General features: G+C 33.6%; 6 protein-coding genes across 8 annotated transcripts; 3 read left to right on the forward strand and 3 right to left on the reverse strand.

The window, feature by feature from the left end:
• Window positions 1–1,605: 1,605 nt before the first annotated feature.
• Window positions 1,606–9,145, forward strand: LOC110427983 (protein MICRORCHIDIA 6-like). The gene is given in 21 exon segments (XM_021443651.2): window positions 1,606–1,810; window positions 1,997–2,071; window positions 2,209–2,243; window positions 2,640–2,718; window positions 2,841–2,906; window positions 2,909–2,929; window positions 3,023–3,075; window positions 3,077–3,099; window positions 3,621–3,699; window positions 4,197–4,331; window positions 4,992–5,090; window positions 5,182–5,283; window positions 5,353–5,496; window positions 5,596–5,688; window positions 6,874–6,928; window positions 7,031–7,142; window positions 7,616–7,752; window positions 7,863–7,930; window positions 8,541–8,620; window positions 8,821–8,863; window positions 9,046–9,145. Coding segments are annotated over 21 exon segments (1,785 nt in total). The 3' UTR covers window positions 9,127–9,145.
• Window positions 8,657–11,871, reverse strand: LOC110427890 (pentatricopeptide repeat-containing protein At4g14050, mitochondrial-like). The gene has a single exon (XM_021443530.1). It carries the CDS (start codon window positions 11,834–11,836, stop codon window positions 9,635–9,637), a length of 2,202 nt encoding a protein of 733 aa, XP_021299205.1. The 5' UTR covers window positions 11,837–11,871; the 3' UTR covers window positions 8,657–9,634.
• Window positions 11,872–14,333: 2,462 nt separating this feature from the next.
• On the forward strand, window positions 14,334–16,465 carry NRT2.7 (high affinity nitrate transporter 2.7). Its single transcript, XM_021443489.2, has 2 exons — window positions 14,334–15,570; window positions 15,797–16,465. The coding sequence occupies exons 1-2, from the start codon at window positions 14,438–14,440 to the stop codon at window positions 16,041–16,043; spliced, it is 1,380 nt and encodes a 459-aa protein (XP_021299164.1). The 5' UTR covers window positions 14,334–14,437; the 3' UTR covers window positions 16,044–16,465.
• On the reverse strand, window positions 15,894–19,620 carry LOC110427861 (uncharacterized). The gene is made up of 7 exons (XM_021443490.2): window positions 19,493–19,620; window positions 19,293–19,425; window positions 18,520–18,602; window positions 18,159–18,388; window positions 17,360–17,407; window positions 16,739–16,922; window positions 15,894–16,031 (listed from the first exon to the last, which is right to left on the reverse strand). Exons 1-6 carry the CDS (start codon window positions 19,554–19,556, stop codon window positions 16,743–16,745), a joined length of 738 nt encoding a protein of 245 aa, XP_021299165.1. The 5' UTR covers window positions 19,557–19,620; the 3' UTR covers window positions 15,894–16,031; window positions 16,739–16,742.
• A 193-nt stretch (window positions 19,621–19,813) lies between these two features.
• Window positions 19,814–21,488, forward strand: LOC110427929 (chaperone protein dnaJ C76, chloroplastic-like). Of its 2 annotated transcripts, none has more exons than XM_089785564.1 (6): window positions 19,814–19,905; window positions 19,978–20,155; window positions 20,314–20,500; window positions 20,631–20,737; window positions 20,828–21,035; window positions 21,123–21,488. In XM_089785564.1, exons 1-6 carry the CDS (start codon window positions 19,814–19,816, stop codon window positions 21,263–21,265), a joined length of 915 nt encoding a protein of 304 aa, XP_089641690.1. In that variant the 3' UTR covers window positions 21,266–21,488. The 2 variants fall into 2 exon arrangements, with proteins under 2 accessions (XP_089641690.1, XP_021299245.1); XM_021443570.1 differs by having other exon boundaries at window positions 20,828–21,032.
• A 215-nt stretch (window positions 21,489–21,703) lies between these two features.
• On the reverse strand, window positions 21,704–23,547 carry SIRB (sirohydrochlorin ferrochelatase B). 2 transcript variants are annotated; one of them, XM_021443510.1, is made up of 6 exons: window positions 23,443–23,547; window positions 23,140–23,357; window positions 23,000–23,061; window positions 22,595–22,705; window positions 22,397–22,489; window positions 21,704–22,052 (listed from the first exon to the last, which is right to left on the reverse strand). In XM_021443510.1, exons 1-6 carry the CDS (start codon window positions 23,487–23,489, stop codon window positions 21,951–21,953), a joined length of 633 nt encoding a protein of 210 aa, XP_021299185.1. In that variant the 5' UTR covers window positions 23,490–23,547; the 3' UTR covers window positions 21,704–21,950. The 2 variants fall into 2 exon arrangements, with proteins under 2 accessions (XP_021299185.1, XP_021299186.1); XM_021443511.1 differs by lacking the exon at window positions 22,595–22,705.
• Between the last annotated feature and the right edge of the window lie 3,931 nt (window positions 23,548–27,478).

Below are 27,478 nucleotides of genomic sequence, written 5' to 3' on the forward strand. Positions count from 1 at the left end.
ACCAAGTTTGAAGATTAAGGATTTAAAGAAGCTATTCAAAAAAGAGTAAGATGATATTTGGTACCTTACAAAGTAATGTGATTATAGAAAAAGTGATTGCAAGTAATGTAATTGTAGGAAAAATAACATTGCAGTGTTTGATATATAAGTAAAGTAATGATTAAAATGCAAAAAAGATAACATTGCAGCATTTGATTTACAAGTATTTTGTTGGGAACATAATATTAATGTTTAAAATTACCCCTATTTATTAAAATGCAAGTTTAATATATTTATTTTTTTATTATTAATTTTTATATAATATCAACTCTTAAAAGATATTTTAATGTCATATATTTTATTTTCAATTTTCATTATAATCTTATATATTTTATTTTTCATTTCTTTAATATAATTTCTTATATTATATATTTATTTAATTTCTTGTACCTAAATTATATAAATTTTGAATTTCTTATATTTTATTTTATTTTCTTTTCTTTTACCTATATTATATATCTTTTTAATTTCTTATATTTATTTTCTTATAATTTTTATTTCTTATATTATATATTTTATTTTAATTTTTTTATTTTAATTATAACATTACAAAATGTTTTTAACAAAGTAATAAAGTTGAAAGGCAAAAATGTCTTTAACAACATTATAGAGTGCAATGTAATGTGATTGTATTGATTTTGGACTAGAATCACACTACATCCCTTGGCTGTAATGTGATTGCATTGCAATCTTACATTGCAGTGATTTGTTGCAAAACAAATACTATATTGTAATTTAATTGGACACATTGCAAGGAATGTGTTCTCGATTTTCTCATACCAAACACTACCTAAGGAATATATGCCACAATGAGCGTATATTAGAGGACTAGAAGGATTATTGGTCATGAGAAAGGAGTTAATTGCATAAAGGAGAATGGTAGGTTGTGAGGTTATGCATTAAAGTTGATGCATTGTAATCTAGGGATCCCAATTAAAATTCAAGTGGATACAAAAAATGCAGAAAGGAAGGTAGTGCTTTTGAGGTTTTATGCATGTTTCAAAGCTTGTAATAAGGAAAGGTGGATTATAAGTTGTAGGTCAATTGTAAGAATGGATGACTGCTTCCTTAAAGGTGTTTGCAAAGTAGAGTAGTTGGTAAGGGTGAGCATTCGGTTAACTTGGTTAATTCGATCAAAAAAATCCAACTAACCGACTTCTCTTTGAATTTTAATCGTATCAACTGAATTCATCCTTTTATGACAAGTGACATTTTGATTAAAAATAATAATTAATTATTAGTTATAAAGATTTATTTGTATCAAAATAAAAATATAGAAACTTAATTGAACGTAATAAAAAAATAAAAACTTATTAAAACTCTCTTGAATAATTTAAACTTTTTTTAATATTATGCCAAATTTAATCTTTGCAAGTCTTTAAAATTGCCCAATTATCAAGGAGGAGTAGATTTTTATGAGAAAACTTGTACAAATACAAAAATATGTAATTAAAGAGAATTCAACATAAACTTTGAAAATATTCTCATAATGTCAGCTTTGATTTAATATTGGATGTTTTGATAAATAAATTGAATTCTAATTTTATCCATATTATTTAAGTGAACATGGAAGAGGAGAATAGAGACGTAGAGGCTTGTGGAGCTGGAAAAAGAAACTCCAGTGTGCCATATCAAGGTGGTTCTACAGTTAATGAATCATGTCTTTCATCTTCGCCTGCTGCTTCCTGTGTTATACCAGTTTGTCGGCAATTTTGGAGATCTGGGAACTATGAAGTAGGGGAGAGGTCGAAGCTTAAAGCAGCAAAGCAAGGTAATTGGCTGCCACTTGCTTGTCTCAACCTATTATATGCTCTGCAACAAGTATGGGATGATGAAAACTGATAAAATAACTAAGAAACATAACCATCAGCATGCTTGCATGTACATGTTTCTAACAATATGATTGTTCCCTTATTTTGGTTGTTAAGAAACTTTATTTTATGATCTTGTTTGACAGATGGGAGAAATCAGTTTCGTGTACATCCAATGTTCCTTCATTCCAATGCCACCTCTCATAAATGGGTCTTTGGTGGTACGTTCGTTTATACTATATGTTTTATTTGTTTTCTTTTTGTAATGTTATCCATAAAATATAATGCTGATCTATGTTTTTTTGTCTCTGTCTCTATTCTTCCTTAATGTTTTGCCTTTTGTTGCTTACTTTGGCAGCCATAGCTGAGCTGCTTGATAATGCATTTGATGAGGTAGGTTCCCTTTTTATACTTTTTTATCAGAACTTGTTATAAAAATTTTGATTTGGCAGAAGAGTCACAACCAGGTTGGATGATCAGGTTAAGAACATTGTACTATGAAACATAATTATTAGAGGATGTTGAGCTCTTCAAATTCAGCCTGAAGTTCTTGTATTCTATGCTGGCAAGGAGATTGATCATTGCTTAGTTGTCAACAATGTGTTCCTTTTATTATTTTCCTTTCTATTAATTTTTATTCTGAATTATGCATGCATACCAGTGAGTTTACTTAAAGAGGAGAAAACAAAATAAGAATCTCCAAGAGAACATGGCATAACAGCATTAAGGCTTCTCATTCTTCCTAATTGCACCTGTGTCCATGTGTCTTACATTGGCTCTATGGTATAGGTACGAAATGGTGCTACTTTTGTTCATGTTGACAAAATCTCAAATCCTCGGGATGAGAGTCCAGCTTTGTTAATCCAAGGTACTTCTTCCACCCACTCTAAATATTGTTGAGATTTATTTGGAAATCTTAGTTGTGTTCTTCTGATACTTACAGTTTTCTCATTTCAATTTTCTGTTTTCCAAACTGAATTTTCAATGAAGATGATGGTGGTGGAATGGACCCAGAAGCTATAAGGCTTTGTATGAGCTTTGGATTTTCAGATAAGAAATGAAACATGCTATTGGACAGTGTATGGTCTTTGCTTTGCAAGTCTCTTCTCACACCCCCCCCCTCCCCCTTCCTTTTTTTTTTTTCTATTAATTGGTGGATTGTGGAATTTCAGATGGAAATGGTCTCAAGACTGGCTCTATGAGACTGGGAGCAGATGTTATAATTCTTCACTCGTCACGTGAAAATGAGGTCTATTGTCATTATTTTCAAAAGCTTCAAAAATATTTTATGCTTGACATCCTGCTTCAAGGAGGCAAAAGAGAGGGTAAAACTTAAAAGGATGGGGAAAAGGAAAGGGAAATTTTGTACCATCTTAATACAGAACCAGCCATCTTATGTTGAAATTTAACTTTGGGCTTTCATGAAGGTCTCTATTGATTTCTTGCACTGATATTTACTTGGAATCCTAACCAGCAAATTCTGCTCCTTTATGGCTAATATTGCATGGCATTGCACACAAGAACTTTCTGCTAATTATGAGTCCTTCTTTAATACCTAGTTTTTACTTGTGTATTTTTTTATTCATTACAAGTCTAAAGAAAATGATAAACTATCAGAGTCTGGTTTTGAATAGTGGGGGTCCCAGTACAACTAAATTTCATATTGACTGGACAAAAGGTTAATAATTTTCATGTACATATGAAACACCTGCTCATGTGCTGTCTGAGTACTTATGATCCTTTGTTTATTGTTGGTATAAACATGTGCAGTACTATGACTCAAAGTGTTGGACTCCTCTCTTATACATTTCTGAGACAAATGGGTTATGACAGGATAGTTGTACCAATGGTAAGTTTTTCATTTATGCAGCTAATTTCTATGGCTATTTGGTGGTCTATCTCCTTCATCTGCAAACTGCACATTGGTAATCAATTCACAAAACTCATGTCCCTGTTAATTATTATTTAGTTAAACACAGGCAAGAAGTCAAGGTTATCCACTTGAGAATTGTCTCCCTTGAGAATAGAAAACTGACCAAGCTGATAAGTCAAACTTATTTTCTGCATCAAAATTTGTTTTATGCATAGAAATGTTACTTTCTATCTGATAAATATGCACATATCCTGGCTAACAAAAGAAAAAGGAGGACTAGATTTGGAGGTCATTAACATGTTGGAAGCACTCAAGTCACCTTCCTTTTTGTTGATATTTTTGAGAAAATTAAAAGTAATGCTTCACCTCTATCTTAGTTTCCTTAAGAGTAATTTGAGACCTTGAAGCTATTGTACTCGAATATGCTCATTTCCTGCCTTCAAACTCACTGTTAGATCTTTCTCACTACACAGGTGGATTACGAGTATAACTCATCAACTAAAGCATTTGGGCCCATACCTGAACATGCCAAAGAACACTTTGCTTCAAACCTCTCAACGGTGTTGATGTGGTCTCCTTATTCAACAGAAAAGGAACTTCTGAACCAGGTAAGCTTAATTAGGAAATTTTCACTTTTGCTTAATTAGAATCATATATTTGTGCAATCTTTAGAATAGTTTCCCTTCTATAATCAGATGTTTATGCAATGACAAATGGTATTAAAATTTCTCTTCACTTTTGCTTAGTTATAGACTTGCTATGTGAAAACCAAAAAGAAAAAAAAAAGGAACTATCTTGATTTGGTTTAGCTGTAGGAAAACCACAACATTAAAAAAAATATAGATTCTTTTAAATGTCTTGTTGGGCTTTTATACCCGTAGTACAGATTGCTGGCTTCAGAGGTGATGGTGGCTGTGCAGTTGGATTGCTGGTGATGAAGGTGGTCCTTTGCTGGCACTGGTTGTCATAAATTGGATGGCTGTGTACAAAATGGTATCCTTAATTTGTCAACTGAGTGTTATCACTGCACAAAGTTATGAAGATTGAATGATTGGTTCATTTAATAGAGTCGACAAAGGAGCATAGGTTCCTTACTTTTGCTTTGCGGAACTTTGATAAATGATGTTGTGTATCTGAGGCTTCAAGGATGCAGTTTTCTCGTGGTTCTTGTTGCAGATGCCATGACTCTCCCACTTTTCTAAAGCTTTATGTTTCATCATGTTTTTCATTTCCCTTGTTTTGGATGATGATGTTAACTCAGTTCTCAGTTTGATGATGTAGGCCATCATGGAACAAAAATTGTTATCTACAATCTTTGGTTAAACAACGATGGGGATATGGAGCTAGATTTTGATTCTGATCCCAGGGTTTCCTTCACCCCTTTGCCTTTATTTCCTTCTGAAGTAGCCATTGCAATAATGTTTTGATGGTTTAGCATTGTGTGATCGATTGTTGCAGGATATTCGTATCCATGGGCACCCAAAAATATGTATGGGAGGTGACAGCACAAAACAAAGTTTTGATCAGCACATAGCCAACAGATACCACTATTCACTTCGTGTACGTCTAAGATTTACATCTTGATCTGGCCAACAAATTTACATTTACTTACTCCCTCAAGCTTTACAGGCATACTTATCGATCCTATATCTGCGGCTACCTTCACGCTTCAATGTTATACTACGAGGACAATTTGTCAAGCACCATAATATTGCTGATGATCTCATGTATCGTGAGTACATAGCATATAAGCCTCAGACTGGTCACACTGAGGTTCGTGCTAGCTTCTCTACCTGTGTACTGTCTGTGCAGAATATTGTGCGTTATTGTGTGCTTGCATGTATTGAAGCCATCGATGGTTGCATTTTTCAGGCTCTAGTTGTTACTACCATAGGTTTCGTGAAGGAAGCTCCTAGCGTAAACATTCATGGTTACTGCATCTACCACAAGAACCGTCTTATATTGGTAAAAACCCTTCATCATTTTGTTGCAGCCTTAAACTCATTTGATATGTTTAGCTTGTGTGTCCCTTTTTTTTTCCCCCTTTTCTTGGATTTGCTTGATTGAAACAGTGACACAGATCCAAACACCACTAACCAAATAATTTTCAAATTTAAATCACATGATTTTCAAAAATTCAAATTCAAATTACAAGTAATAATTGATTTAAATTCTTATGACTTTTATCAATCACGTACATCAAATATGAAATGAAGTATTATAGTTCAATCCATTCAAATCTTTGATATTTTTAGAGAGGTCACATATTATAATTACAATCAAGACTTGCTCTATAGGATCAAGATCGCATAACAAATTGTAGAAGTTCACGTTGGACCGATATATGATCAGATTCTAATTGTAATAACCTAGATTCAAGCACCGTTAACCCAACAAATTTTCAAACTTAAATCATGTAACCTTTAAGATTTTAAACTCCAAATTACTAGTAATGATTGTCTTGGATCTTTATAAAATTTTATTCTTTCGAAATTTCATTGTATATTGAAAATTAAGGTAAGTAAAAACGTTACCCTTGGGAAAGAACAAAGTGATTCATGTCTATTACTCTCTAAATCCTATCTTGGATCTTTATATGACTTTTAACAATCATGCACAGTAGATGTGAAATGAGGTATCACAATTTTATCTAACTTATCCATTCAAATATTTTATATTTTCATCAAAATCATACATTATAATAACAATTAAGGTACACTTTGTAGGATCGAGATCTCACCAGAAAATTATGGAAGTCCACATTGGGTTAACACATGTGATCAAATACCAATTATAACAATCCGGACCGATGCACCACTAGTCCAATGGCACCTAAGTTCTTAACCTTCAAGTCATTAGGAATGATTGCATTAGATCTTTATATTAATCCTAACAATCACATTCATATTATATGGGAAATAAGATATCACAATTTTAACCACTCAATTCTATAACAACTCAAATCCACATTCCAGATAAAATCGTGAGACCTTTCAATTTAAAAAGAGACTGCAAAATCTCATCAACTAAGTTTTTTTGGTGATGTAATTCTCTAATTTAGCTTTAACTAGATTATTAATATATATGCACATCATATTAGTTGCTTCATCCTTTTCTTGGTCTTCTCATATCTTCAATTTGTCCATGCAGCCATTTTGGAATGGACGTAAAACTACAACAGGCAGTCGGGGAAGAGGTGTTGTGGGTGAGAGCTGCTCCTGTGCTTAGTCTCAATTGTTCAAGGGGTTTCATTTAAATGAAATCAAATTGTTGTGAGCAGCTGATGATTTGTTTATGGGAGTTGCAGGTGTTCTTGAAGCAAATTTTATTGAGCCAACACACAATAAGCAAGATTTTGAGAAAACTTCCCTCTCTCGAAAGCTGCAAGACCGCTTAAAGCTAATGACACAGGAGTATTGGTGAGTACATTGGGTATCATTGGAACTATTTAATGAGTCAAAAAGGTGAAAGAAATTCAAACATACTCAGCATTGAACTGCCCCATACCACCACCATTATTGAACGCTCAAGGAAAATTATTATTTGGTTTAAGGCATTTGCTCCAATATATAAGGTGAACTTATATAAATAATTAGGGGTTGGATTGAAGGCAATTCCTTTAATATCATAATTTTTTTGCGTTGGACCCATATAGATATATCCGTTGGATATGTATGAAGAGTCGGAGCAATATAGGTTTTAAGACACGCTAGTGAACAAAACTTTCAAGATATCATAATCAACCCGAAGTCCTTTACAAACTTTTGTTTTAATTTAAATTCACCTGGATTTGAATTCATTCTGCTCTAATCAAAAATGTCACCTCAAATGTGTCTGGATCCATTATGTTCTGATGAATTAATGTGTCTATGGCACTATTTTATCTTGGCAGGCGTTTGCACTGTGAACTGATTGGTTATAAACCAGAGAGAAAAACTAAAGTAACATCGTCTTCGCGGGCATACTTGCTAGATTTTGTGGTCCCAAAAAGGAAGAGATCTGCTTTAAACCAAACCAGGAGACACCAAGGTGCTTAACCTATCAAAAGTTGTCAACAAAGATGCAAATGCTTGAATTTGTTGTTGCTGATGTGGATGACTTGTTGGCATATCTTACAAGTTCCTATTTATCTTAAACAGGTTCAAATAGGAAGAATAAGGAGGTTAATCCCCCAGAAACTGATACTGTCCACCATGGAGAATTGCAGGTTTATACAAATATCTCTATCTTAAAGTTCAGTTGTGAAAATATCATCAAGCTTATATTAAGAGATTAGAATAGGTTAACTGATATAGAATGTGTATCTGGCTGCTTTCATTGTGACTTCTTTTCTACAACTGTTTTATTAATTTTAGTGAGCCATCCCTTTGTAACTTAATTTCAACTATTTATGGAAGTAAGAACCATATCCATCGATGATGATGTTTGAACTTGTCTTCATAAGTGTTAGCCTCCAAGGATCAGTCTGAGTACCTAGGAACATGATGGGATAGCAGTTTCTACTGTTTACCATTTTAGTGTGTTGTCTATACTCTTCAGCAGCCCATCTTTTTCTTCATTGTGACTGGTGGAAAACGGGCTTATGAACATAGCATATCATTGTTCTGTAGAGTGATGTTCATTCTGGGTTAATTGGAAGTTCTCAGGTAAAACTGTTTGCTGTGCATAAATGATTCATGATCTAGCAGAGCTGCTTTACTTTTATTTACTTGAACATGGATCTTATTACTGTTATCTCCACCCATTATATATTTCATATTCGGTTGATTTACTGGAAAAGGGATCGTTATTTATTCCTTGTCATATTGTGCTGGCAGCCTGAAAAAAGGATCAAGAATGAAGTGGAACATTCAGAGAAAATAATTCTGATGCAAAGAAACAAAAGGCTGCACTCACAGTGAGTAGAACACTTCAACAATATATTGTCATTTTCCTAGAGATAGTATTAGGTTGGGTGGGAAGCTTTGGAAAATGAAGATACTTAGTTTATGCTTGACAACCTAGAGCCTGGCCTGACTTGCATCCCAACTGCCTGTCAATGCTGTCACAAAATTGCTAGTATACATCATCTTAGCTGATTTCTTGCTTGATTTGCAGGCTATTGGAGTTAGAGAAGAGGGAAAAAGAACTTAACATGAAGGTAAAAGGGCAATCTGATTGATGCATTGGTAAACCAGTTGGAAAGACTTTCCATTTGGTCAACTTTTGGCACACCTTAACTTCAAGTTATATACATCTGCTTACACAAGAAAAATATATGCACTGCACAGCCTTGATTAGGCTTCACTTTCATTATCTCATCCTTGTTTGCAATTGTTGCAGGTGCAGCAACTTCAAAGTGAATTACAGGATGCCCAGCATGAGTATAAAATGCTGGAGTCAAAATTACTGGACATGTCTTAGGAGGATAAGCATGTAAATGGGTAGATTTGGGGAAAAAAGATCTCCCATCTGTGATGAATATTTTGTCTATGATCTTCTTACTTCACCTTGCATGCAGCCCTCCACCTGCATGCTCAGACCATTCAACCCTGGTTTTCTTCAGTTGAAACCTGGACTCTCTTGTCCTCTGAAACAAAATTTCAATAACTTCTTTAGCTAAGTAGAGGGCGAACCTTTTCCCTCATGGCTTAACTTAGTTTGGAGGATGAAGATTTAAGTAGAGAGACTAGAAACAAGACTTGATATGCTCTAATTTTGTATCAAGAACTGCCAAACTTGTTCTCTCAGATGTTTATGCTACAGCTGCAACCAATATACAATTATGCGCCCTTATATGCAGCCTTTTAACTGTCTGCTTGGATGATGATAACGCACATTTTCTCGAAAAGGTAAATGGTCTATTCTACAGCATAGAACATCCTTGAAATCTAGATCATTTCAACAAGTCAGGGGAAGGTGAGAGTGTCAGTTAGAGAAGATATTTCAAGGAGCCCAGCATTTCAGATCTTAAGAGCTCCAAGATATCATAAATCTCAGCTGATTCGGAGTGTGTTCCATCGTCTGAATAAAAAGAATATACATGGGTTCTCACCTCAACCCAACTGCAGCCACCACTCTTTTTCAATCCCTTCTCCCTCATTAACTTCCTAATATTTGAAACATCAATCCATCTCCCAGCTGAAGCATATATGTTAGACAACAAGACAAATCCGGCGGAGCTTTTCTCTGCTAGTTCACCTAGTTTCCTAGCTGTTCTCTCTGCTATCGCCTCATTTTTGTATGTCTTACAACCACTTAGTAGAGCTGCCAAAGCATTAGCTTCAGGTTGAAATGGCATGGAATTAATGAAAGCTTCAGCTTCATATAGGCGTCCGGATCTAGACAGCAAATCCACCACGCAGGTGTAGTGTCTTCCCTTTGGCCTTATACCATATACTCTCTCCATTTCTTCAAAGAACTGGAGCCCTTTATCAACTAACCCGGAGTGGGAACATGCAAACAGAACTGATAGAAGCATGAGCTCATTAGGAGCAACAGCGGACGTTCTTCTCATTTCTTCAAACAAGGCAAGAGATTCTTCTGCAAAACCACTTTCTGCAAGACCTTGAATCATCACAGTCCATGAGATTTCGTTTCTCTCCGGCATTCTATCAAAGACCTGCTTGGAGCTCGCAATATCTCCCGATTTTGCATACATGTCAGTTAAGGCAGTGCCCAAGAAAACATCATTTTGGAACCCTAGTTTGACAACCTTTCCATGGAGATCCTTGCCTTTCTCCAATGAGGCTATGCTTGCACAGGCACAAAGCACACTCGAGAAAGTGGGCTTGGTTGGAATTTCCCCTGTCAAAAGCATCTCATTAAAAACTTCAAACACCTTATCAAATTGCTTATATTCCAGATAGCCACCAATTATAGCACCCCAAGAGACGTTATTTCGAGTAGGCATGTGATCAAACAAATTCTTGGCTTTATCCATTTGTCCATTTACACTGTACCCACCAACCATAGAATTCCATAAAACCACATTCTTCTTTTCAATTGAATCAAAAACCAAGCGTCCATCTTCAGTCTCCCCACATTTACAGTACAAGTCAACAAGAGAGCTACTAATGAAAACATCTCCCTCAATCCCAATTTTCTTAACATGTGCATGGATGTTCCTCCCTGCTCGTAAAAGCTCAAGGCTAGCCAATGCACTGAGAATGCTAGAGAAACAAGAGATAGTTGGCTTGAGGCCTTGTTGAACCATTTGTCGAAAGAGGTTCAAAGCCTCTTGATGGTCACCACTCTGACTATACCTAGCAATAATTGCACTCCAAGAAACTTCATTTCTTTCTGGCATCTCATTGAAAATCCTCCTTGCCTCTCCCAAGTTCCCCATCTCCACATACATATCTAGTATTGCTGTCCAGGAAACAACATCTCTCGTTTCCATGCGATCAAACAGCCTCCTCGCCAAATCAAATTCGCCCATTCTTAGACACAACGTTATCAAAGAGTTACAGACCGATACATTATCCTCAAACCCGGTTTTAACTATCAATCCTACAACACTCATTCCCAACTCGACGTCACCTGTCTCTATGCACGCGCTAACTACAGAAGTAAAAGTAACTTGATTTGGCTTAACCCCAGATTCAAGCAACCTTACGAAAAGCTTCAGACCATGAAAACCAAACCCGTTTTGCACGAACCCACTGATTCCTGCAGTCCACGAGACCACATTCTTAAATGGGTTCCTTTCAAAATACCACATTGATTCTTGCACTCTTCCATGTTTCATTAAACCCGAAATCAAAGTCGTCCAGGAAACCTCGTTTCTCTCAGGCATTTCATCGAACAGTTTTCGAGCTTCTACCAAATTTCCCCACCGAACATTAGCATTTATCAAACAATTTCGGACAACTAAATCAAACCCATCAAGCTCCTTCAGAATCTGATTAGCTTCGGGTAATTTCCTAAAATTAAGGTACATTATTAATAGCTTGATAGCTATAAATCTCTCAGAAAAAATACCCTTTTTAAATAAATGGCCATGGAGGAGAGCTCCTCCTGATACTAAACCTTCGTCTGAGAAATTTTTCAATAAAGAAGCACATTTATGAACATAAGAGTTGAAGTTTTTGCTTGGATTAGTTAGGAAAAGGGCTTTCAATGCAGTGCTCATGCTACGAAAATGGGATTGGAAAAAACTGCGTTCGATGAAATTTGGTGGGTATTTATATGGAAGATGGTTCCATGTGGCGGGAAATTGGAGGAAAACGACATGAAGTTGTGGAAAATTATAACACGTCATTAGAAAGAAAGTAGAATTAATAATATCGAGTCTTAATCATTTTTATTTTTTATTTGACAAAAAAAATTGTAATCTAACTTTTATACTTATCACTAAGTCAAATGTTTGAAACTTTAAATCTTGATAAAAAAAATTCTTATTGATTATCAAAATAATTATATGGGTTATCAAAATAACCACATCTATTTTTTAAAAGAAATATATTTTTTAAAAGAAAAAATACGATATAAAAAAATCATTCATTATCGATGAAAATTTTTCTTTTGTAATAATTTAAGATTTTTTAAATAAATTAAACAACATCAAATAGATTTTTTTCAAATAAAAATGGTAATTCAGATGAAATTATTGAAGAAATATTTCATCGATAATAAGTTGATGAGATTAATTATTACGAAAATTTTAATCAAAAATATTGGTTCGTATCAAATATTTATTTAACATTAAAGATTTACTAACAAATTTTTTCACGAATTATTTTTTATTGTTAAAATTCGTTGATAATCCAAGAAAAATACTTCTGAAATCCATAAAATTTGTTCCGATAATCAGTTTAATTATAATAATAACTACACTTTGAAATGATCTATGATTCCTATACTCTAACCTAAATAATTGCAATAACAATAAGAAATAAAAATTCCCCCTCTAGCTAGCTTCATACTTGTGTCACTATGACGGAGAGATTGTTAAGAAGGTGCTTCACATCCAATGCCTTAGGTGGCTGCCCAAATGCCAGCCTGACTTTGGACCACGTATCTCAACTACCCCACATCACAACAAACAGATCTCCTAAAGCTCTATATATATTTATATATATATATATATATATATATATAAAAATTAAATTTTAATCGATGAAATGTCATTTTAAATTAAATTTACTTTTATTATATATACGAAATAATTAATTTTGATATTCCAATTCAAAAAGGTTTATTTTGTTTATATATAATATCATTTGATTATAAAATGTCACTTTATAAATATCTAAATTTAAAAATTATTTAAAATGAATATTTAATTTTTAAATTTTTTATTAGTATTATATAAAATTTATACAGAAATAATATACCAAATATAAGATGCCTCCAATCCAATGTCTGCGTCAAACCAAAAGAACTCAACAACTTTGCTTCTCAAGTTCAAGTTTGTACAAAGGGCATATATTTCTTTGAAAGAGATGTTTGGGACCTATGTTATCTAAATGCCTGCCTGCATGTTACCTTCACCAGATGGTCTTTTAGCAGCAAAGCCGTCCCACAAATTGCAGCAATAAAGAGAAATTGAAAAAAAAATAAAACTAGATAACTATTAACTTAATTAGATTATGTAATAATTAATTTGTTCTTATTAGACATCGGTCAATTAAAAGTTTAAAATATTAACTTTATATAATAAGGTTAGAATGCAAAAACTTAAACAATAAAATAACTTCAAGACATGTGTTATTAGTATGCAAAAAATATAATGAAATTTAGTAACTGATTACATTTTGTATTGATGAAACTAATTCATTAAGCATATATTAATATATGATAAAATTATTAAATTTTTATAAAATTTTTTACAGTAAAATAGTATGAAAGAAATCTGAACAATATCCAATAAATACATCTTAAACATAATTAGTCAATGCATTTATTTTCAATCTTTTTCGAGTGGGAACATCAGATATCAAAAGAAAAGAAAAAAAGGGTTTATACTCCTTGAATTGCCTAGCTACATGTCACCTTGTAATTCAGACCTCCAAGACAAAATTCATGGCAAAACGTGATACGACAACCACCATGAAAAGGCATGCATGACGCCACATTACTTCCTCAAGAGCTGGAACTTTTCATAGAATCAATGGCTGATGCCGTGCTATGACCTACCATGCTTGTTCTTTTCCTTCCTTCCCCCCCACACATTATCATGTCATTATGCTCTGCCAAACCACAAATTATGTAAACTGGTTCACTGTTTGGAAAAATGGCTTCATATTTCAAGGAGAAATTTTATATTTCAAAGGGAGAAAACAGTAAGAAAAATAATTAAACATAAAGCCAACCAATCAATCTCAAATGAAAAGTATTTGACCATTTAATTTATTAATTGTTGTATAATTTTTTTAATTAAAGAACAGAGTTCGAATTTAAAAAAAAAAAAATCGATCTCAAATGAAACTCATGCATGCCCCATAGTTATTTTACCACAAGAGGGCCTTGATTTGATTGAGATAATAATTATATCCTTGCCATTAACTAATTACCACTTATTTAATTTTAGCAACAATTCCATCATTATGACAGAGATGAGATATTAACTTCCATTAATGACTAGCAACAAAACGTTGGAGGGGGGGCCGTGTATTCCAATATGAACAACCCAACTTGGCTTATCTATATCAATGTAACGAACTTCAAGAAAGCTTCTCTAAAACATTAAACACATTTCTGTTCCTGTTGCCAAACCAGCATCCTTACCTCCATGGAACCTTGTTCCACGAGAAAGCTTCCCTTCTCTTCGCCTGTAGACTCTGATAACAAAGCAACTGAATTCCACCCACTGTCCTCCTCAACACCTCACATGCGTGCCTTTCACCTAGCATGGCTCTCTCTCTTCGCTTGTTTCCTTTCCACCTTTTCCATCCCTCCCCTTATACCAGTTATCCGCAACGACCTTAACCTCTCCGTGACTGACGTAGACACTGCCGGCATAGCTGCTTTCGTTGGCTCATTCTTCTCTCGCCTTGCCATGGGACCTGTATGCGACCTTGTTGGCCCACGTATCGCCTCCGCCTCACTCTCTCTCATCACCGCACCGGTTGTTCTAGCCACGGCTTTGGTCTCGTCGCCAACTTCTTTCATTCTCATTCGGTTTCTTACAGGGTTTTGTTTGGCTAACTTTGTTGCTAACCAGTTCTGGATGAGCTCAATGTTTTCTAGCTCTGTCATTGGCCTTGCCAACGGAGTATCAGCCGGGTGGGCTAACGTGGGAGCTGGGGTGGCTCAGTTGGTCATGCCACTGATATATTCCCTAGTAAAATCCTTTAACGTACCAGAGAATACTGCATGGCGTGTCATTTTTGTTGTTCCTGCTGCTTTCCAAGCTCTAACAGCAATATTGGTCTTGGTTTACGGCCAAGACCTGCCTTGTGGGAACTATAGATATTCCGGGAAGGCTTCCAACAAGCCAAAGGAGAACTTCTTTAAAGTTCTCTTTCATGGCTTGTTGAACTATAGAGGGTGGATACTAGGTTTGATATATGGTTATTGTTTTGGGGTGGAAATCACAATGGATAATGTTATAGCAGAATACTTTTACTATAGATTTGGAGTGAATCTAGAGATTGCGGGTACGATTGCAGCTTGTTTTGCTTTCACAAACTTGTTTGCAAGGCCAACAGGTGGGGTGCTTTCTGATCGGTTGGCTAAGAGGTTTGGAATCAGAGGCAGGCTATGGGGTTTGTGGGTGGTACAGACGGTGGCTGGCTTGCTGTGTGTATTGCTGGGGCGACTCAACTCCCTGGGGGCTTCTGTTGCTGTGATGTGTGCCTTCTCTGTGTTTGTTCAAGCATCTTCTGGCCTCACGTTTGGCATTGTTCCTTTCGTTTCCAAAAGGTATGATCTAGTACATTTGTTTGCTATGATGACTTTTCACAATTTTCTATTGCCTACAGACAATCAATATTTTAGCGAGTACTGTCACCAACTGAAAAACCATTGTCTTTAAACTGTTCTAACAAACAAACATGTTGACGAAAAAAAGTAATATAATTTAGCATTTATTGTTGATATAAAGACAACAGTTAACAGTAATTGAGATATTACAATTCAATGGTTGAAGGTCAATGGGAGTGATATCAGGGATGACAGGAAGTGGAGGGACGCTGGGGGCTATTGTGACACAGATGCTGTTATTCTCAGGAAGTAAATTCTCGACACAAACAAGCATTTCTCTCATGGGACTTATGATGATAGCATGCACCCTTCCAGTCACCTTAATCTACTTTCGTCGAGGGGGAGGAATATTTTGTGGTACTTATTCCTTTAATGAAAATTCAGCTGATGAAGATTATCACCTGCTCGTATAAGATGAAGAGCAGACGACATATATACAATATTTACTAAAGTTAGTTTCAGATGAAAGAGACCAGAAATTGAAAAAATGAGACAAATCGTATGCTGATACAAACTGGTGACAATATTTAGTAGAAGCCTGTCCAAATGTTTAATCTATAATGTAAATGATCCATAACCCCAAGAAAGTAATGATTGGGTTTATCAAGTCTCAGCTTTGTATTTATAGAGGAAAAAGAAAACATTGAAGCAGAAAATGCTGCATGGAACTATAATTTTTTTTTTTTGGGTGAAAGTTGCATGGAACTATATATTAAAATGCCATCTAGTCTGGTTCACAGCCATTAAGTACAAATAGGAACATTTGTACAAGAGTAATAGGATTTCCTCATCAAATTAGAGGTAATGGCTAATGCAAAGGAATATTATTGGTCAATCCTCCAGATAAGGTTGTGCGTTTCCATCATTGCACCTAGAGACCCTTAAATGCATTCTTTTGTTTCATATTGCAGTGCAAACAACACATATGTTAAAAATAAAAGCATGGAAAGGGAGAAATTAACGATGTAAAGGACAAAGGGTTCTTCAAATAGATTGCAAGCAAAGAAAGTAGGGAAAAGAATGTCTTTTAATAAACAACAGTGCTTGAAGCTAAACATTAGGAATTCTACCTTAATTAGTAGCTACTTTGAGTTGAAGTTCAATTTACCTCGTTATCTCTGTGGTGGACCAGAGCACTGCTCCTGATCAAGGAAATATATACCCAGTGACGATGGCAATGTCCACCAACCACCAAGAATCCCAATTAAATGTAACTTCTGGTCGCCAATTTCTACTTTAGCAATGCAGAGAAGCTTATAATCTTGGACTTCAACTTTGTTGGCATGCAGTGACTGCATGGTAAAGTAGTTGTCATTAAATGCAAGCAGCTTAAAAGCAAATCCAGTATATTACACCATGAATAGATTCTAAACTAGACTCTCATTGCAGTGATTATTCCTGTTATCAGATGATAAATAATTTTCTTTCCATAAAATTCCATTGTTCACATGCCGATAGGAGTTGGAGAGAAATGTTATCCTTGTCAGAATAAGTCAATAGAGTTCATCCAAGAAGTGAAACTACAAGCAGAATGGTTGTTGGTGAGGCAACTTTAGTTTTCGCTTGCTACTGATGATAATTGGCAAAAAATTCCATGCCGATGACAGACAATTTATTGAAACTAAATGGGAAAATATCATCAGATTAAAACAAGAATCTTTAATTAAACCTCAAACAATTGTTCTTCAACAAGCATTGAAAGAAATAAGCAATAAGAATAAGAGCATACCTTACATATGTAAAAATGAGGTTTGTGGTGCATATATCCGTGACATAACTGCAAAATCAAAACTGCAGTCAAAAGCTTGTAATGCATGAGACACTTGATCAGATTGCAACTTAGAAGGCGAATTCCAACCCAATTCTATAACTAGAAAAGGACTAGAGCAATCATATCAGAGTTCTGATACAATCACAGGTCAATGAAACTCAAGTGGCAGCAATCATCTCTAATAAGGAGGCACCCCTGCTTTTCACCTCCTCGTTCAACAAGAAGCCCTACTACCTTGGGCATCAATCAAAGTTGTAGAGTGCTGGGTTGGGGTGGGCTTTCCTTTCAAAAAGTGATTATAGCATCATCCACTCAACCACTCAATTTGGAGTCATGCCTGATTCATTGGCCAGAATGTTAACCCTATTGGTCTTTATTGCTCTTCAATCAATCACTAATACTATCATCCTCGCAGTTGTACCAACTCATTTAAAAAATGAAGGAGATCTGGAGTGCTGGTGATGATGATCATCATGCATATTTATCAACATATAGAAAAAGTTGTATTAGTTATAATTTTCACTTTCACATATGCTCAAAATAAGTATATAAATAATTTATAAATCTGATATCCATCTTCAGCCTATGGAGCCAGACACGCAGACACAAGGATGCAGATTGTATTACAATCATTCCCAGCAGTATGCTCACAATGCAATACTCTTCAAGCTTAATAAATTAAATCTCCTCATTAGGCTTACTGTTAATGTTTAAGTGCTAGATCCAAGCAACCAAGTGAAAGAAAGGATTTCCTGACCCTTTCAACAAAAAGATAAATTGATGAAGGGCTTGGTTTGGTGCTGAGGAGAAAAAGAAGGACTCTAATTGCAACAGCGAAGGGATTATCCCAGTTCACCAAGATAGTAAATATGAAAAAAACAGGCAGCCATAATTTTTTCATTAACATCCAGAGTTTGTGGCGATCATCTTCTCCTTCTGAAGCATCAAATGACTCTATATGATAATCATCTACCAAAATGTCGAGACCTACATTGTTGAAATTCAAAACATGCAGGCCAGTAAGAACAAGTATAAAAGGACAAGGAACTAAGTATGTATAACTAAAAGTAATAGTTTGCAAGCATGGTAGTTGGTACCATACCAGGCAATTGACTTACCATCCATTGCATATGTAAAACGTGACCAACAGTAGACAACTCCAAATACAACTGATACACCAAAAATGCTTCTGGCATTTCTACTTCCTGGAACAATTCCAACATCAAGAAGGATTCTCAACAATAAGAACCAAATTTCATCATGAGCAAACAAAAAACCAACTATTACAATGATAACCAATGCGCCTCAATCAAAAAGAAAATAATAATCAGGCTTCAAATTTACTTAAACTGCATCGTTAGGAAGATTGCTACTTCAAAGAAAACCTGACAAGATTGCTACATAAGAAAAATAACATGCACTAGCAATTTGTGAATAGAAACAGCTACTGCTAGAAGCAATTTGATCATACTAATGAGTGCAAAAAATGGCTACTTCCATGAGATCTATGCCAATGGCTTCAAATCATGAAATTGAAATTCTCAGAGGTGATTCATCAACCTGGTTCATTGTAGGCGAAAATTCAGAGCCAAAACTCAGAAAACAGTTCCTTCAAGTCATAAACATTGGCATGGAACAATTTTTAATCTACAAACCAGTTCAACAATTACAAATAACATAACATCAGAGAGAAAATAATCCAGAAACAATGAAATTCATATTAACCAAAAAAGAAGGGTATTCGTAAAACCAATAATCAATAAAAGCTGCAAGTTTAATAAAATGGGTAACAGTCAAATTTCGCTAAAATTCAATCAAAACTGCAAAATTTACATGAACAGGCAACTACAACAGCAAAGAAAAATCATATAAAAACAAAACAAAACAAAACTTTCCTGATAAGCAAAAATCTTGAACATATTTTCTGTATATATTTAGTTTATGCTCAAACTTTGAGGCCCTGTTTTGTAGTGTAGGTTCCATACTCTCTGCCCATGTTCTCAAAGGTCCAAATTTTCCATGAACTGCAAGGAAAAAAAAAGTGATAAATTAAAAAAATTAAAAATGAGAATTTAGTTTGATAAAACTTACATAGTTTCCGGGATTGAGAAATTGATTGTCTAATCGGAAGCAGAAATTTGGCTGTCCATGCCATCTTTTTCCACCGCTGCAATTGTCTCTGCCTAGGCGCCGCTCTGTAATCAACAATGAGTGATGACAGTGCGTAAAAAACGACGTCGTATTTTCCTCTTCCCGCTGACAAGGCATCGTTCACTCCTATTGTCACTAATTGCTGACGTGTGAAGTTGGGATTGGTTGTTGGGTTAAAAAGTGAAAGCCGTTGAATAAATATCCACTATAATATCTATATATAGAAATAAAACACTCCTGAAAAGAACAATAAAATCAATAATGATGAGCTGTGGAGTTCCAATTTACCAATTCTCAGTCCCAAAATCTTCTAATATTTATGGCAATTTCAACCCAAACAAGTCTAATTCAAGGTAGTTCCATGCAAATCTTTCAAATCTTTTGTAAACTTGCAGGAAGTTATATGATTGTTTTTCTTTGTCAAGGTGGGGGAAGAAATGGACTGAGGTTAGATGTTGTAACCAAAGGGTAGGAGAGAAGGCTAGAGCAAAGAAGAATTATTATGAGTTGCTAGGAGTTTCTGCTGATTCTAATCCCCAAGAAATAAAAGAGGCTTACAGGAGGCTGCAGAAGAAGTATCACCCTGATATTGCTGGCCAAGAGGTCCAAACTTTTGACTATCTCTTTGATCTAAGTGTTTTCCTCCTCCTCATTGGAAAAGCTAGATTAAGGTTGACAGAAGTTCTATGGTCTATTTCTTATGTTAATGGTTTGGATTTTAATGGAGTTTACTTGTATTTTGATGGGTTCCTTTTGTTTAGGGTCATGAGAATACTCTAATGCTGAACGAGGCTTATCAAGTGCTGATAAAAGATGATCTGAGGAGAAATTACGATGCTTCCATTGGTCCAATCAAAGTACAATTTGGAAACACTGTATCTGGTTATAGCTCTTGGAAAGGGCCGTTGAGACCCCAAGCTTTATTTGTTGATGCAAACGCATGCATAGGTTGTTCTTTTGCCCCGTTTCAAGTCACTTTATTGCATGTTATGGTCTAAATTCCAGCCTCTATTGCCATGCACATGGATTATCTAGGTAATGGATGCATGTGCTGCTTTACAAATTGGTTTGTTGGCAGGTTGCAGAGAATGTGTCCACCATGCAAGCAACACATTTGTAATGGACGAAGCTCTTGGATGTGCACGAGTTAGAGTTCAATATGGAGACAATGATCAGAAAATTGATGTAAACAATATTTTGTGTTAGAATCCGTGTTCTGCATCATAGCATCAGTTTGTTTTAACTGCTTATAGGGATGCTTGGAAAATTTTGCAGGTTTCAGTAGATTCATGCCCAGTGAACTGCATCCATTGGGTGGATAGAGAAGAGTTGGGAGTGCTTGAATTCTTGGTTCAACCTCAGCCAAAGGAAGGGTATGGCATATACGGAGGGGGTTGGGAAAGACCTGCAAATGTATTTATGGCAGCTAAGGCTTTCAGCAAGCAGTTAAAACAGCAGGCTGAGGCTGAAGGACAAGGAAGTAGTATAGCTTTAACCTCTACATGAATGAATTCACTATTTTCTATTGTTACGATGTTTGTTTAACAGAATTGGTTCTTAAATGCTGCAGGGAGAGTGGCAGTAGAAGAAGAGACCCCTGCTCAAGCAGAGGCTCGAGCCAATGCTAGCATGAAGATAAAGATGGAAAAATTCAGCAGAATTTGGAATAACTTTAAATCATTTTTTGGCTCAAACATATGGGATTCGAAGTGACATATGCAAGACAGCAAAAGAACATCTTCATTCTTATCCTTCCCAAGAAGCAAAAAGATGTCACTCAAATGTAAATGACTGGAGTATGATGTAGATACAAAGATAGGACCAAATACACATCTGCTTCATGGTTGTTGCCTCTACTTTGCATATATGAACTGCATACATGGTAAATGGAGGACTGTGTATTCTGCCTTGGTTTTAAAATACATGGAAATGGTTATGCTCTCTCTCTCTCTTTCAATCTGTAGTATGCTTTTCTTTTTCTTTTCTAGTTTCAGAAGTTGTCATCAATATAGCCACATGATTAATCTTGAGTTCATTATACGGAATAAAACATTACTCAGCATATTAGCGAAAGTACGGTAGCAGGTCAATAGAAACAATACATCATTATGACGGTGAAATCAGCTATGAAAAGTGAAAAGGATGTGAACTTTTATACCAACAAATAACTTAATCTTTATTGCACATCAGATTTTACAAATCATGTTTGATCAGGTGCCTGGAAAGGAAGAGTGGCATAAATTATAGACAGAACATCCAGAAAGATGGGAAAAGAATAAAGTTACAATGCAACAATTTGCATTAACATGTGTAACTCCTATGCTAAGATCTCAACTTTCACCAAAATGGGAACCCTCCCAATATTCAATCCCAAAAACTTAATTTTTACTTCCATGAGTCAATAAAGCTTGCACTTGCTTGTTCCAGCACAAGCAGCACACTCATCTGCATCTCCTGCTACATGGCTCAAGCAGTGTTTGATCCTATCATTCACAACATCCTGCAGTATAGAACACAATTCAAAGAAGAAGATACATCACAGTCAGGTAAAAGTAATATAACATGAGGGTGAAACTGTTGATGACAATGATAGTAGATAAAGAAAAATCAAAAAACCAAGACAAGCAAAAAAAGAGCAATTCACTTTTGATGTTTGAGCAATAACAAAGAAAGTTTCACAAAAATCCTGTACTTGACAATATATTACAGACTCCTTTGTCTCAAAATCTTATTACACAAGCTAAAGGTAAAACTAACGACCATTTTGAAACATAGCAGGAGAAAAAAATACAAAACTCATACAAAGTCTATGGCAACCAATGCGAAAAATAAGAGAATTCATACCACAAGCAGCTCGTGCAGGCCCAGTGGTGCAGTTACCATATATGATACACCAGGGTGCTCTTTTGCAGCATCAGCAGTTAACGATGGGATATCCTGGCAAACAACATAGTATCATACAGCAAAATGGAATTAACCAAATCTCTTTAAATGCTACATTTGTTCTTTGTCAAGTTATCAGATGCAAATATAATGAACTACCTGGTACCAATGCCTTCCAGGGAAGAGAAAGAATGGGCTTACAATCACACGATTTGCCCCTCTCTGAACACACAAACCAAATGCATCTCTTATCGTTGGCTCTGCCAACTCCTAGTTACATTTAACTGAAAATGTAAGAATTCAGTGCCCCATATACGCTACAGCATCTTAATACGCACCAAATACAAAAACACATCCACCAATGTTTCTAAATGCAGTGAACCAAATAAAAAAGACGACTTCAAAGCTAAACTTTGTCATCAAATTGCATTCTAACAGAACACATTCAAAGTGGGAATTCCTCTAGCATTCTTGGTTAAAAAGCAGTAACTCTTTTTTCACTGAAGAGAAAGCATTTACTACAATGAAAGATAAAGGTCCAGTAAAAAAAGAAAACAGATTTACCATATGAGCTGGCTCAACGAGTAGGTACCCGGTTTTGTCTCTAAACATAGCTACAAACTCATCTGGAAAAATGAAAAATAATTACCAAAAAGAGATAGAATTACCAGTTTAACCAAAAATTAAGAGTGTATGAAGCTTACTTAGCATAAGATTCGATTCTCTACGGCGCGAGCCATGGTCCACGATGATTACTCCATCCTTTTCACCGACCCCATTCGGGAACTGTTTGTATCCGCCATTCTCGAAGCTCACACTAGACCTTGCTGAGAAATTTCTGCTTTTTGGAGGGACCCTTTGAAAATCCGAGGATTTGAGGGGTCTCCATGTTGATTTTCTTACAGGTTCATTAACTAAAGAGCTGTAATTTAAAGGACTTAATTGAAAAAACGACAGAGTATAATTTTTTAGGAAATGGAAGAAAGATCAATTAAAGCTTTTCTTACCTTTTAAGGGTGAGAGTTTGAGGGATAGATAACGACTCTATCGACATGGTTGCAGCCAAGGCAACTTTCGAAAAAGTAGTGAAAATGCTTTTAATATGAAGAAGAAGGAATAAACGACCCCGTATCGGAGATGAATTCTTTATTTAATCTTTTAAGTCTTCCATTTTTATTTATTGATTTGGGCCACAAGGAAATTCCAGCCCAACTCTTGTTTGCTCTTTAAGTTAGGGATAATTGAGTAATTATCTGATCTAATGAGGAGATTTGAGGGTTGTGGGTTGGGTTTTTAATTTTTTTAATTATTTATTTTTTAGTCTAATTGTAAAACGAGATCGTTTTGCTCTTGTTACTTAAAATTTTGAAAAAAAATAAAAGAAAGAGATCAATTGAGAAAAAGAAAGGGAATGTAAGAAAATTAAAATAAAGGTTTTAGAGAATAAAAATTTAGGAAATTTTTAAGACTTTATGTTTATATTAAATATAAAGTTGACAGTAAATATGAAACTTTTTAAAAAGACCTTTAAATTATTTGAAAAAATTCAAATAAGTTTTCATTTTTTTATTACGTTCAATTAAATTTTTATATTTTTATTTTGAGACAAATAAACTCTTATAACTAATTATTAACTTATTCAAAATTTTATTTGTTATTTTATGTCAGATGACATATTGACATGTTATAATGGATGATGACATGATATGTTAATATGGTATGATGATATAATCAAGTGACATTTTTTATCTTTCATATCAATGTCACATGGACGTAAAATAATAAGTGACATTTTGACCGATGATAATTAGTCAATCATTAATCATAAAAGCTTATTTGATTTAAATTAAAAGTATACAAATTTAATTCAAAGTAATAAAAGAATAAAAATTTATTTTAAATTTCTTATACAATTTAAGAACTTTTTTGAATATCGTACCTAATTTTAAAGAATAGTCGAAGGCTTTTCTTTTTCATTACCATCATCGTTTACTTAGAAATGACTGATAGAGTAATCTTGAATGTCACAGATCTTACATCAATTAAAAAAAATGAGTTTTAGGTATATAAACATGAGTCTTTCTCTACTTATTAGGAGTATCTTTTGGATTGGGAACGTGAATTTAAAATTAATTGATTTACTTAAACTTTAAAAATAGAGTTTAAACTTTAAAAATATAAACATTGGTCTTGACTTATGACGTCTGGTATAAAAGTAGATCCAGATCTTCATTAACATGAGACTTACTAATGTGAGATCCCATGAGAGATAGGAGGATTGAGGTAGATAATAAAAAGACATTATCAAAATCCATATAAAAAAAATAAATTACAACATTATAAAATATTTTTAACAGAGTAACAAAATTGAATGGTAAAATTATCTTTAACAACATTTCAGAGTACAATGCAATCTAATTGCATTAGTTTTAGACTATAATATTATATTATATAAGTTTGTTACAAAACAAACAATGAAATATAATTTAATTAGGTACATTGAAAGGAATATGTTCTCACTTTTATCGTCTCAAACACTATCGAAGAGCATACATATATCTTTACAAGACTATATATGAGTCCATCATTTCTTTTTTTTTTTCTCTATCTTGCCATGTTTGCAAATTGATACTAAAGTTATGTTAGAAGATATATTTAAGTTCTCTTAAATTGTTATTTTATTAGTTAGTATTTTTTATTTTAGAAAATGAAAAATGAAGAGTACATTTAAATATAAGAAAACTTATTTTTTAAAATTTAAAATTTAAAAAAAATTAAAATTAAACTTTTAAGAATAACAGCTACATATTTTAATTTGATAAAAAAAGTTACATTATATAATTTGATTCAGTAATTGACATGTATATATTTTTTCTCAAGTAAATAGTTGGATTCAAATTTTTTAATTTTTAATGTAAAGAAAATATAATTACATTTCAATTGCTATTTTAATATTTAATAAATATGACTTGATATTTAATAATAATTGTTGAAAACCAAAAAAAAATTAATAACCATATGGAAGAGGCTTTCCACAATATTACCAAGTATCAAGTAAGGAAGCCCCAAACGATTCTAATTAACATATTCTAATTAACATGTATATATATATATATATAAGTAAATAGTTACATTCAAATTTTTTTAATTTTATTATAAAGATATTATTATATTTTAATTTTAATTTTAATATTTATTAAAAATGACTTGATATTTAATAATAATTGTTGAAAAACTCAAAAAAACAATGTAATAACCATATGGAAAGAAGGAAGCCCTTTGTGGCTTTCCTCCTTTGTTGAATTAAAGAGTTAGTTTCAGTTAGCCTTACCTGTTTCACTTCTATTTGAAAGTTGTTACTAATAAAGAGCATATTTATCAGTTCAACATGCAAGCCGTACTTATGGCATGTGAGTCCCAATAATTGCTTAGCTCAATCATGAAAGAGTCATTAAATTAATTCCATAAGTGAGTCCCAATAATTGCTTAGGTCAATCATGAAAGAGTAATTAAATTAATTTATTTTCCTTATGGAAAAAGTAAAAAATAAACATACAGTTGGAATAAAGAAAGCCTTAAAAGAGTTGTACATGTAACTTATGCATCACCTGCAATAAGTATATTCTTTATATAAAAATAAATTTTTTATTATCATTAAAAATATTTGATGCAAATGAGTTTTCATTTGATAATAATGGATTAAATTGTATGTATTAAAATATTATCTAAATTTTGATTTTGTCAAACTCTTGGATTTTTTCCTCAATGTTATTTGGATCTAAACGTGATGATCTTGTAATCAATCTTAAACACGAATAAGAGTTTGAACCAACTTTGGAATTAAAAGAATACACATTATTTTTTTTATATTTTTTAAAGATATTTAAGTAAAAAATATTTATCAAAACACTTTTCAATTATATGATAAATGTAATAAGATCATAGTTAGCTGTAGATAATGACTAATTATAAGATGGTTGCTTAAAATTTCCTTTACATTTTTCAGATGATTAAGTGGTGAGAAGCTCTGGACTTGTGTGGAGCTAGGAGATCAAACTTAGGAGTTTACTTTGGTATTGAGATATTTGTCGATTATTTTATACTTTATGAGATTTAATGATACTTAAGCTTCTATTTGATTTGATTTACTTCTCTTAGAGACTTAATTTACCATCCCTTGTATCAGATTCATGATTTCACTTTGAGTTAAGAGAATTTTCAATGAGATTTTATTTAAGTTTTTTTTTTATTTTTTGTAAATATTTGAGGGAAGATTTCATATTATTTTGGGCCATTGCTCTAAAGGAATATGACATTGTTTCAAGGTAATATAACCATATTATGTCTCGATTTCAAGGCATAATAGATTCATTGTTACCATATAGAAATATTTACTAATTAACTTTTTCAAAGATAAATTTATTAAAAATTATTACGACAATTTCAGATTGAATAATGTTAATAGAAAAATCTCAATTGATTATATATATATATATATATATATATATATATATTGGAGGATTGAGGTGAAACACTGTGTTTAGATCTAAAACACTACAATCCAATACTATTAATTATTGAAACTTTGACGTTATAATGATGAAATATAATTATTTTTTGAGGGGTAAGTAATTGACTTTTCTTCCAAACTTAGCAGGAAAACAAAATTTGCCAACATCAAGCAATGATATCTTAGCGGATAATATCATTTTTGTTCTAAGCTAAAAGCTTCAAATTTAAAGCATTAGGGACAAAATAGAAATAATTATGCAAATAGTGATAAATTTAAGATTTTAAATAAAAAAATAATTAAAAGATAATTATATAAATTTATAAATTTATATATCTCAAATTATATATATATAATTTAAAAATGACAGTAGTCACCATCTCAACTCGACCACTAAATACAAAGGAGTTCTCTTACTCATTGCATTACAAGGAGGCAAAAGGGTGTTGATATTTGGATAATATAAGGACGAAAATGGAGGTTGGAAGATCACTGTATAGGCATTGATCAAATGACTTGAGATGGGGAGATGG

Source organism: Theobroma umbraticum, unplaced genomic scaffold (genome assembly GCF_002168275.2).
Source record: "Theobroma umbraticum cultivar Fairchild unplaced genomic scaffold, ASM216827v3 scaffold_239.0, whole genome shotgun sequence".
Lineage (NCBI taxonomy): Eukaryota > Viridiplantae > Streptophyta > Magnoliopsida > Malvales > Malvaceae > Theobroma > Theobroma umbraticum.